The 13,062-nt window shown below is 45.7% G+C and overlaps 1 protein-coding gene across 1 annotated transcript in view; it reads left to right on the top strand.

Annotated features, from left to right (window-relative positions):
* The window catches only part of LOC108796171 (putative gastrointestinal growth factor xP4), a 29,052-nt gene that overhangs the window by 9,439 nt on the left and 6,551 nt on the right, over positions 1-13,062 (top strand). Inside the window, exon 3 of the mRNA XM_018567609.1 lies at positions 953-1,099. Coding sequence (XP_018423111.1) covers positions 953-1,099 — 147 coding nt within the window. The remainder of the gene's footprint in view (positions 1-952; positions 1,100-13,062) is intronic.

The following is a 13,062-nucleotide window of genomic DNA, read 5'->3' as shown; positions in this document are numbered from 1 at the left end:
CTCAGAGAACCTTATCAGAAGAATTCAGCAAACAGACCCGAGGATATAAAATAAGGGGAGCACGTGGCCGTTGCTGCTGGTGTGATTTCTCCATCCGGACCCAAAGGAGAGCGTCAGAATGGAGCGCAGAATCTGCTGGATCTTAGCTGCGGTGCTGCTGTTGGGGGTCACCCGCTCTGCCCAGAGTAAGTACACCGTCTATGATTCCCTCATAGATGCTTATAGATTTGTGTGGACAGCCTATGCCTTGTATATAACTTTACTAATCAGGACGCTGGGATTTGTAGTTCCAGCATCCTGATTAGTAAAGTTATATACCAGGCATAGGCTGCCCACACAAATAAATATCAGGGCTGCCTTTGGTTTGGGTAGTCTGGTCAATAAAGTAGATGGAAGCCCTCACTGAACGACATACTGATAAGCTATTTTCATTTTTTTTTTAATAAAATAGTTTTTTTAATCCTTTTATCCTTTTTTTTATACTTTGTTCTATCTCAGTGCTGCACATTTCCTACAGCCTATTTGCAGCCACTTTCTATCTACATGATAGATTGTAAGCCCTCACGGGCAGGGCCCTCCTTACCATCTTGTCTTAAATTGTATTGTGACTGTAATGTCTTCCTTATATTGTAAAGCGCTGCGCAAACTATTGGCGCTATATAAATCCTGTATAATAATAATAATAATCATAATAATAATACATGTACCCCAGGGATGACTGCATGACATTTCTCAGGCAGGGCTTCCTGATGGTGACAGCAGTGGACCATTGCTGCGTAATCCAATCCCTTCTCTATGTATATCTAAACAAAGTTGTTAATACCAATTGTCCCCTTTAAAAGATTGATAATGATTGGATTTAATATTGATACCGTGCATGTGATTTGAGTCCCCAGTGAGAGTTTGTCTCATCTTTCTCTCTCTCTCTTTATTTTTTGTGTGCCTTCCATAGCTTCCCCTGAGTGTTCCGTCTCACCCAAAGCTCGGATAAACTGCGGTTACCCTCGTATCTCCCCAGCTATCTGCCGGGCCAAAGGCTGCTGCTTTGACTCCAGCGTTGCCGGGGTAGCATGGTGCTTTGAACCGGCCCTGTTACAAGGTAATACAATTTGTGTGTAGGAGAGTGCAAATTCCTGTGTCAAAGTGGCATGACGCTGTCCTCTATGGCTGCCGTACAGAAACTTCTCTCTAAAAGACAAGTTCCATTTAGTGAACCTGTCCTTTTAAAAATCCCCCCACCCTCCTTATTGCCTTATTGCTGCTTGCCATGTTAAATACTTTTTAAAATGCCCCCCCCCCCCCCCCATCTCCGGGCGGGACAACATGGCCCTCCAGGACCCCACCTTTTTTTCCTGGAGTTGCACAGCCTTCCCCTCTGACACCACTACTTAGTGTTCACATGCCGGCCAACCTCATTCATTTCAATGGCGTAGGTGCCAACTGCCCCAGATTTGGTGAGAGAGTCCTGCATCTTGGATCTCAATTCTGAGGGTGCCAGTGTCCTGCAGGACATCCGGCTATCACAGATTCACCCTTATTTAAGTTACTGAGCACACTTAGAAACTCAATAAAGCATTAATCAATCGTGGGTGGTTTGCACATAATTAGAAGTGGGGCTTGAGTGAGCCACTCCGGTGAGTGGGCGGTGGGGTGGAAGGCTTTATTGCTATTGCTTTACTTTATTGCTATCGCATAGGGTGCCAACATGCCCCCTGTGTGATAGTATAAAGGAAGTGACAAGTCCTCTATATGAAGACATCAGGGGTCTAATAGACCACTAATGTCACCTATGGATCCCGCTGCAGTTGATGAAGCACATATAGTGCTGCACCACCTTCTTATCTGGCCACAGCAGAAATGACAGCCTGAAACCGGAAGTGATGAAATACTCGTCACTTCCGGGTTCAACAACTGGAAGGGGGATCAGACACTGGATGTGTGCCGTACTGGTCCTGGCCCCGCACAAGGGCGGGACAATCTACATAGGCGGAGGTGGGCTCTCGTTTCAGTGCTTGGATCACAAGTGCTTGGATCACTTTTATGTGTAAGGTGGATGCCGGCTGAAAGAAAGATGCCGCTGCAGCTGTGATCTTGATATTACCTACTTTAGGACCAGGGTATATATATATATATATATACCGTATAAACAACAACAGAGATGCTTTAAAGATAACCTTTCCTGAGAGAGTCAAGGAGGCCGCCATTACTGCGTCTTATTCTGCAAATGCGGGGGGGGGGGGGGGGGGAAGAAGTAAATCTCTTTTTATAGTATATTAGTATATTCATTATATTATCTGTTTACTAACACGTGTTTTAATTTTATATTTAGCATGCTTCATTTAATCCTGAACAACGCGCTGAAGCAAATCTACCACCCCTATGTCTTCACCTTCCAACATCCTCACATTGAAAAACCAGCACTGTATAATGAATAAAATTGAATGGTTCCAGGTAGACCCAGCTCTTCACAGGAACCGACCATGTCCATTACCACTGCAACTTGTCTGTGTCTATCATCAAATATCAGCTGCACTTAGCCGGCGTACATATAGAATCATATTTTATAGTTCATCCAACATAAGTCCATAAGGCTAGGTTCACACCTGCACTACACCGCACGACTCCCGGGACGCTCGTCCTGGGTGTCGTGTGGTCCTGCTCAATGCAGGCAGCGATCGATGTGCAGCCCCATTGATTTCAATGGGGTGACATCCGCACGGCAATCGCAAGAAAAAGGTACAAGTACCTTTTTTTTGTGATATACAACGCACGGCTGTTTTCGGAAGCACGAGCATAATCGTGGCGGGAAGCCGTGCGATACGCCCGTCGCGACTGGGGTGCCATTAGAAATTAATGGCCCCCACAGCGCGATCGGTTCACACCGTGCCGACTCTGAATCGTGCAAGATTGCCGCGCGGTGAGGTGTCGCCTAGGTGTGAACCTAGTCTTATAAATAAACTACAATAAAATGTGATTTTATACGTACATCGGCTAAGTGTGGCTGATATTTGAGGATTCTTCTGGGAGGTGAGAACGCACCTCCCAGAATAGAATTGGGGCGGTGGGACGCTGGTCTTCATCTGCGTCTATGTTTAGATCTTCTCAAGACTGGCTAGTTCCTCATTTGACAGATCCTAGCTACAATAAAATGCTTATTATTCTGCTTCCATATACCAGCAGGTGTTTCTCCAAAAACCACGTACAGGGAGCCATCTGCCCCTTCTCTGTAGCTCCAGGACTTGCACGGGGAAGGAAAGATCTACCAGTTTGCATGATGATTTTCCAACAAGTTAGAAGGTCTCTATGGTCACCCCCCTAGGGTAGCCCCAAACAGTTTAATCTTCAACCATATATCATAGTGGGCACTGGGCATAAAACTGGGGACAGGAAATGACTATTTATGGCCATCCTTGCCTTTGTGATGGATCTTCCTCAAATGCATTTCCTCTTGGTGATCTGCTGGTAAAATTGTAGTCATTGGTAGTCTTTTCTACTACGGATCCCAAGATGACCTGGTGGGAAGCTTAGTCATAGTGGAATGTTTACAAGATTAGAGCCAGCTCCAGCCAACCAATTTCGTTTTTTCAGGATGATGTGGGGAATTGTTAGAGCTTGTGTTGTGTTATAAATGTGAACTCTATGATCTCCTCAGTTCCTGTTCTATCTGAGACCCATCTCCCCATCCCCTGGACAGGTCAGGAAGTATGGAGAAATCTCTTAAATTGTGACATGGAAGCAATGGAAACATGACCAAGGTTCTTACTCTTCACTGTTTTGACTAGCGTTAGGTTTTTAATGCGTTACATATTTTAAATACTTAATAAACAGTAGTTGTGCTTGCACCCCCAGGTGGAATCAATATTCTTGAAACTTTTGCCAATTTATCATATGGAATTTTTCCTTTGCATGGCTTTCTGTACAAATTGTATGCACTTTACAAATAAAAACATTATTTCTGAGATTTTGGTGAGTTGTTTTGACATCACACAGAAGATGCTGATTTCTAGACTACTGAATGGCACCCCTAAAAATAAAAAAATTGCAGCCAGGTTGTTATTAGGACCGCCACTCAATGGCCAGACTTGATCCCACAATTTCCTAGACCTAGGTGGGTATGACTTATATCAGTGGGTGGCACAGCACAAGACCTTATTCACCAAGATTACTAAGGATATACAGGGCTCATAGTTTAGCCGCAGTGGGGGCCCATACCCACCGTATCACACATATTTTCATGTTTAGAGGAGCTTTACCTTAAGCAGCCTAATTATTTTTAATGGGCTGTCAAGGCTGGAAAATGTAGGTCCTGCACAGCACAGAGCAACACATAGAGCACATGTATCTGTGCATTCCAGTGCTCTATAATGCAGGTGCATTGCAGTGCACCGTAGATGCATGCCGGGGTGCAATTCACTTTCAATGCCACAGCATCTCAGTGCATATCTCAAGTGCATTACCATGCATGTGTATTATTATAAGGCATGTCATGATGCAGGTCATAATAACAGGGTGGGGGTACTATGCTCCAGAAGGGAACACACCATGCAAGTTTCATGTTTCTGAGTATGTCAAAAGTCACATTCCAAATTTAAACAGATTGAAAAGAACTTTTACATTTCGTTAAAGGAGAACTATGGGGTTAAGGCTTTTCACCATAGTTCTCCTTAGGGTAACGGGAGGACACAAACTAGCGTCCTCCCATCACCCAAAGTTCAGTATACCGCAAGCTGGTGCTCGCGGTATACTGAGACGCCGCAGCTGAAGAGGATCCCGACAATTGTGCCGGGATCCGCCCAGCTGCGTGACTGACAGCTGGCTCTGCCTATCTAGAGGCAGAGCCAGCTGTACCCGCCCCCTCCCCCGTCCGTTCCGCCAGTCAGCGCTGGCGGATCGGAGCGGGGAGGGGGGAATCCAGCCCCTCCCCCTGTCACGGCAGAGAGCTGTGACAGGATCGAGAGGTGAGCGAACGCCGGTATGTGTTCCCTCACCTCCCGATCTACTGAGCCGACCTGTGACAGTCTCATTGTCATTGTCACAGGTCTGCTAGAACTATGAGGTGAGTGAAAAGCACCCACCTCATAGTTCTCCTTTAACATCTTAAAACATATTCCATTCTAATGATTGTGTTCAGATCTTGTCTAAAATTCCTAAATACATTCCAGGAGCATCAAAAAAAGTCTGCAATGTCTTACAATTGGGTTTCCTTAGAATGCAGCCACGGCCTGAGTAGAAAAAGCTGTCCCCTGCCGGCATGCTACAAAGAGGAACCCTTGCTCTCTGTGGGGAAGCAGTGGTCTCCCTGTAGAGGACTGACACTTCCCCTGATGAACCAGAGTTATAGATATCCAATCAGTAAATCTAAACTCACAGCTGACTGGAGAGCAGAGGAGTCAGACATTTGCATAGAGACCACTGCTTCCACAAAATGTTATTGACATCTATATCCACACTGGGGAGAGTCACCCTGCCCATTTATTCTGGTGACCATTGTCTCCAGAGCAGAAAATTATTAGCAGTTCAGAATCTTACAGTTGTCCCCAGAACAAGAGGCGAGGAAATATCCTCTCACTTCCTGTTGTGCCACCAGGACAGGAAGTGAAGGGAAATCTCCTCAACAGGACACAGACAACAACAAAATAAACTGACGGAGTGTTTTACCATTTTCCTGCTCTATCCGAAGGCAAAAAGAATATATATATATATTAAGGCTGTTACTGATTAAAATTTTCGTGTTCGATTAATCAAAAATGTTTTTAATCAATTAATTTTGATTATAAACGCACATACAGATCCAACTACATTGGCCTATACACATACAGCCCAGCAATGAAGTAATAAAATGAACTAGGATCACACTAATCCAGCACGTTTTTATTCTCACTTGCCCCACTCAATATGGCCGCCGCTTTTTAAATATATATATATATGTATATATACATACATACATACATACATACATACACGGTATATAGGTAGGTATCATTGAATGCTGCAATACTCCGTTTTTATATATACTGTGTGTATGTATTATAAATACTATACATTTCTATACATTTCATCATAGAATACACATCATATACGTATATACTGTACGTATTATACAAATATCGAACAAATCCAATACATATATATATACTTTTCTAAAATAGTATTTTATTCATAGCGATATATTGGTGAGGAGTATAATAGTATAATACATAGTACGAGGGCATATGTGGGTTTCATTGTTCTGACGTCACATGTAAACAATACTGAGTATTCCGATGGCGCAATGTAAATGATTGCTGGGTTCCTCCAGTTATATTTATATAGCGATTCACCTGCTGCCTATCCAGACAAGTGCGGAAAATGTTTTATATAAACAGAATTCGATGTGTTTAAACGAACAAGTAAAAATGTTTCCCCGGTCTCATGTCATATTTATAGGCCGTGGTTTCTGGCCCCCTGATGGACTTTATGTTTAGAAGTGTCTTGAGGAACTTTCTGCATTGCCTCTAACAACCAACCAGATTCCCTCTTCACAGGCTTCAAGCGCTGCTCGAAAAGTGAAAAGTCCAATTTGATTGGTTGTAAGACGCCAATGTGACTTCAGTGTAGAAGAAAGATTTCCGATCTATTAGTGTGTACAATGTGCAGTAACGCAAAGGCAGCACTTTGAGATTTCTGGAGTCCTGTAAGAAAAAAGGTGAGATTGGACCGCCTGGTTTGGGTTACTGCATTTTGTACATCAGGCTCCAGTCACAAAGTTAAAGTGGAACTCCAGGAATGGTTTTGTTTTCCAAACCTACACTTACGATACCTGGAAGGCCGCTGGAGATGCTGAAAATCACTGTATTGCTCTGCACTACATACAGTGATAGTCAATGTAAGTATCCATATCTAATCTCTGGAGGCCCACTGGGGATGCTGAAAATCACTGTAGTAATCAGCGCTACATTCAATGTATATACAGTAAATTTCCAGTTATGCAGCACCCACGGGGATCAGTAGATGCCGGATAACTGTTGTTTCCGGTTGCTTGAGAGTTAATAGTAACCATTCCGCTCAGTGTGCGGGTGCAATAGTCAGCCTGCTATTGGCTATTTCAAATTGCAATAGCCAATAGCAGGCTGGCTATGGAAACCTGCCCACTGAGCATGGGAGCGGACCTGAGAGAGAAAGTTCCGCTCCTATGCTCAATGGGCAGGTACGATAGCCAACCTGCTATTGGCTATTTCAAATTGCAATAGCCAATAGCAGGCTGGTATTGAAACCTGCCCACTGAGCAGAGGGCAGGTTTATTGTTATTGTTTACATTCTTTTGTTAACAACATTTTTTAGTGTTCACCAAGCAACCTACAATTTTGTTTTGCCCGTTGCTTGAATGCCGGATAATGGGGAGTCTCCTGTCTCATATATCCAAAGGGCGTCCAGGATGGAGAAAATCACTGTATTGGTTCATACTACATACACTGATAGCCGCGATCTTCCAATAGATTCCCATCTGCACACTGAACACAGCGAGTCGCTCGTTCGGCATTGCCGACATTCAGAGTACACCATGTCATTTTTACATTAAACACAGGTGTTCTCTGATTGGATGAGATGCAGACTGTGACATCATCCACCCCTTCTTTCCACTTCCTCCAATCAGCTCATGCCTTGTATTCAATGAAAAAAAAAAAATACAAGGTGTCCTCTGATTGATGGCAGTGCCAAACGAGTGACTCCCTGTGTTCGGTGTGCAGAGGGGAATCAGAGGGAAGATCATGGCTATCATTGTAGGTAGCACGGACCAATACAGTGATTTTCAGAATCCCCAGCAGCCTTCTGGATAGCAGATATATACATTGAATCAAGCTGCACCGGTGTACCTATCCATTAAAGATCATTCCTGAGCTGAGAAGTAGCTAAGGAGGACCCCCTCAGCTCTGATCTACCACTGCCTGTTTCTGTGGTCTCAGCGGCAAGTATTATCCAGAGCTTAAAAATTCACATAAAAAAAACCCCTGGAAACCCCACAAGAGACATAGGGTGCATGTCCCATCTCTAGAGACACCATGTTCCATAGGAAACATTAGTAAAGTGAGATTCTAGTGATTAGGTTTAGCTAGGGTTGCTACCTTTTCTTCAAGCGAAACCCGAACACTCTAGCGATGTGCAGACATTTTTTTTGGGAGAATGAGTCGCGGCTTGTTCATATGTAAATAGAGCCACCCATACGTATGTAAACATCCCAGTTGAGGCTATTTTCAGTGGGGGGCCAGTAGCCAATGTCTTAATTTTGGTTGCTCTTGTCTGCCTGACATCTTGTGTCCGTGTTTCTGCTGCCTCGGACACAGCATTCAAAACCCGGACTGTCCGGGTGAATCCTGGACAGGTGGCAACCCTAGGTTTAGCTCTGCGTCATCAAACCTTCATTTATTAATTTGGTCTATGAAGGCAATGTATTTTTCAGGCAGGTGTAGTTCTTCCGGTGACCACAGTGTGGCGCTAGATAATAAGGTACCAATACTGTATAGTAAAAAAACCTCATTATAGACATTGCAAACTCCTACATGTAGATGCAGCAAAGGACAACTATTGATAAAATATACTGTATTAAACCAAGAAGGCCATTCTATAGGTTCTCAGCTTCAGGTTGAAGGGATGTTCCTGGAAGATATGATGTTGATATTCTTCTACGTAGCCCTCTTAAAGGTCCACACACCCTTTTAGCAGCGCTGCAAAAGATTTTATTCATTGACTTGTCCAAGGATGTCACCATAAGCTCCGCCAGCGACCATATAATCTTGGTTCATCCCCCAATAGTCACCAAGCAAGTTGTATTTTTTAAATCAAGGGACAGATATTAATCCAAGGGGGCCAAATAAAATAATCAATGGCATTGAAGCCGTTCCAATGCACATTCATGGATGACAACCAGTAATGTGTGACTCGGAGTATTGTCTCTTGATGAAAAAAAATCATTCCTTTTGTGATCTTATTTTGGGGTTTATCCTTCAGAATCTGTTGAATTTATCCCGACAGGATAGGACAGTGTAGTCCAGTGATGGCCTGAACTCTTTCATGATAATCCACCAGCCGTCTGTATGAATGAATTCTTGAACTGTCCCAATATACAGTGAAGGACAATGTTTCACAACAAAATGTCCCTTTATTATTAAAAACCATCTTTGAGCTCCAAACAGGTTACTGTGTCTAATCTGTGATGATGTCATCAGTCTGCCGCAGGCAGGAGGAAGCATTTTCTCAGTCTCCTCTCCCCCAGTGATCAGTCTGCTGCAGGCAGGAGGATGCATTTCCAGAGTCTCCTCTCCCCAGTGATCAGTCTGCTGTCGGAAGGAGGAAGCATTTTCTCAGTCTCCCCTTCCCCAATGATCAGCCTGCTGCAGGCAGGCGGAATCATTTCCTCAGTCTCCACTCCCCCAGTGATCAGACTGTATATTGTAACTTTGTGGTCACCAGGTGTGAGGCTGCAGCAGGGGCTGATCTATGTCAGACATTCATGAACAAAGACAAGAACCGCACAGGCACCGAGATTTACATGGCAGTCATCTCTGATATGGCATCTCAGTCTAGGACGTAGATGGTGACCCTGGTTGAGGCTTTAACAAAGATGGTGCCATGTTTCTGGAGAAAAAAAGATGAATGCATTATGAGGGCGTGTACTGTGATCTCTGTGAGAGTATTCTGACTCCAGTTGTTGTAATAGGGATGTATCCCTTCCTGAGACCTCTATGACTGGCCTGAATGGAGCAGATACAATCACCGCAGACAATCTTCATCCGGTGGCTGAACTCACCAATGAATATCTTTATTGCATTCAGCAGGTTTAGGCAACAATATCATGCGGTAGATGTTGGCATTTGGCCCATTATGAGGGATTCCCACCATCCCTGTGCTGAGTTTCTGGGTCTGTACACCCGCTGTGCTCATTATGAGAAGTTCCCACCATCCCTGTGCTGGGTTCTCGGGTCTGTACACATGCTGTGCCCATTATGAGGAGCTCCCACCATCCCTGTGCTGGGTTCCCGGGTCTGTACACCCGCTGTGCCCATTATGAGGAGCTCCCACCATCCCTGTGCTGAGTTTCTGGGTCTGTACACCCGCTGTGCTCATTATGAGGAGTTCCCACCATCCCTGTGCTGAGTTCCCGGGTCTGTACACCCGCTGTGCCCATTATGAGGAGCTCCCACCATCCCTGTGCTGGGTTCCCGGGTCTGTACACCCGCTGTGCCCATTATGAGGAGCTCCCACCATCCCTGTGCTGAGTTTCAGGACGAGGGACAGTATCCCCCTCACCATCTTCATCTGAAGTCTGCAGAAAAGCGAAAATTTCTTCCAGATAATGGAGATTCCATTTCGGTGATCAACTCCAGCATGCCAGCACCCTCCTCTACCTCCTGCTGTGACGATACACATAGCTGCTGTGGAGGGAGGAGATCAGAGACCTCCATTGCTGGGGTCTCAGTGGTCTTAGGAGATACTGGGCTGCAGGTCTCTTTCTCTGGGACCGACTCACCTCTCACCAACATCTCTGCCGCCTCTGGCAACTCTGAATTCTCAATGTCCTTCTGCAATCTGGTGTCTTTCCTCATCCTGCGGAATCTTTTCTCATTTTCAAATTTTTCCTTGAAAGCTCCACTGTTTTCCTTCAAGGAGTTCACCAGCTCGTTCTGCCTTTCCAAGGCCTGCTCCAGGTCATTCATTCCAGGCTGCAGAGCTTGCTTTTTATTGTTCCAGACCTTGTCATACTGCAATTTCTTCCTTCTGTACTCCAATCTCATGTTTCCAAGTTTTTCTTCCTCCTTGGCAATTCTCAGGAGCATATCGTTCACCCTTCGCCGAAAGGCTGAGAGAGGCTCCTCTCTCCTGGGACCAGGTCCATCCATGGCTTCCGCTTGTGGCCTAGGCTTAGGCCTCTCCAGGGAACCCCCACCAGGGTCTTCCCCAGGATCCAGCATCACTGCTGGGGGTAGAAGAGCAAATCTAGCCCCCGGACTCTGGAAGTATGAGAGCTAGGGAAACAGCAACCTCACTCTCTGCTACTCAGCTACAGAATGATGGTTTCCCAGCATCCCTGTGCTGAGTTCCCGGGTCTGTACACCCGCTGTGCCCATTATGAGGGGCTCCCACCATCCCTGTGCTGAGTTCCCGGGTCTGTACACCCGCTGTGCCCATTATGAGGGGCTCCCACCATCCCTGTGCTGAGTTCCCGGGTCTGTACACCCGCTGTGCCCATTATGAGGGGCTCCCACCATCCCTGTGCTGAGTTCCCGGGTCTGTACACCTGCTGTGCCCATTATGAGGAGCTCCCACCATCCCTGTGCTGAGTTTCTGGATCTGTACACCTGCAGTGCCCATTATGAGGGGCTCCCACCATCCCTGTGCTGAGTTCCCGGGTCTGTACACCTGCTGTGCTCATTATGAGGGGCTCCCACCATCCCTGCTGGATTTTCTATTTATTTTATACTATGAAGAATACAGCAGAAGAAGAAGCTGGCACACAAAGGTGGACGTGATCACCCAAAACTCCCAGGAGTCCAGAATTATGGCGTGGAGAGCTCACTCTTAGAGCACCCGAGACATGTAAGAAGCTCAGCTCTAGCTGTACTAGATTCCACTTCTAGGTGGACTCACCCTTTAGGATTGATGATCATCAAACAATAAATAAGGAAAGTAAACAGATCAGCCAAAAGCTCCCAATGTCATTATTCTCTGGCCTGATGCCCGGCCTGCTCAACATATGTCTATATTTACATAACAATCTATTAATCAGCAAAACAAACTGCTAACATCGTACCAAAAACCTAAAAACTTAAAACGATATTCACGAACATGGAAAACGTTTGTGTAGAGTGAGTGTTGTCACCCCAGGACAGGAAGTGTGTCACTGGCAGAATCACCAGGGAAAAATAAAGTAGAAAAAGCCTAAAAAATACAACTACTGCAGCCGCCACATCTGAGGACTGGAGAACGGCAGTGTGTGACATTTTTTGTTTTGGGGTTTAGATACGCTTTATTTTCCCCTTTCTCATTGACTCCAATGCGTTTCAACAAAATCTCCAAGTTTTTCAAGGAAATGACAGTTCTCAGTTTTTTTCATCCCTAGCCTTAAGGGCCCGGTCATACCAGATGCAGTGCGTTCCGGCCCGATTCTGCCCAGAACACACTGCCTCGCATTGCGGCCGGCTCACTTTTTGTTGGGCAGGAGGGGGCGTGGCGGGCCATTGAAGTGCATGGCACCGTAGCCACGCCCTCCGGCCGCACAGGATCAGCTGCCTACCTGAATATACTGAATGATCAGGTTTTTCCATCAATGGATTTTTTCTTCCCTGATGGCACATGGGATATATTCCAAGATGACAATGCCAGGATTCATCGGGCCCACATTGTGAAAGAGCGGTTCAGGGAGCGTGAGGCATCATTGTCACACATGGATTGGCCACCACAGACCTGAACCCCATTGAGAATCTTTGGGATGTGATGGAGCTGGAGGAGACTTTACGCAGTCCTCCGACTCTCCCATCATCACTACAAGTTCTGGATGGAAATAAATGTTCTGACTTTGCATAAGCTTATCGAAATGATGCCGCTGCAAATGCATGGCAAAGCTAAAGGCGGAGAAAATATTCGAGTGTGTGACTTTTTTTTTTGGACACGCAGTGTATAAAGTTCTTCCACAGCAGGTTATATATAAAGCTTGTAAACAGGCCCGGATTTCCCACAAGGCCACCGAGGCCGGGCCTTGGGGCGGCAGGGCGCAGAGGGCGGCAGAGGTGTCCTTGTGGGGAAGTTGCGAGCGCCGGCGCCCGCAATGAGGAGGCCGATTGTTTGTTTACATGTGAACTCGGCGGTGTAGCCGAGATGACATGTAAAAAGTCTGCCGCCGGCCGGTCCGTCCTCTCTCCTCTGGTTCCTCTCTCACCTGTCACAGGAGTTCCAGCACAGTGCTGTGCTACAACTCCTGTATTGGAGGTGACAGGGTCAATAAGGAGAACCTGTCACCTCCAATTGCTATCACACAGGGGCTTGTTATCTCCTGTGTGATAGCAATAAAGTTAGGTGAAAAAATATTTC

Source organism: Nanorana parkeri, unplaced genomic scaffold, assembly GCF_000935625.1.
Source record: "Nanorana parkeri isolate BGI_ZX_2015 unplaced genomic scaffold, ASM93562v1 scaffold1073, whole genome shotgun sequence".
Lineage (NCBI taxonomy): Eukaryota > Metazoa > Chordata > Amphibia > Anura > Dicroglossidae > Nanorana > Nanorana parkeri.
This window is presented reverse-complemented; position numbering and strand designations above follow the sequence as displayed.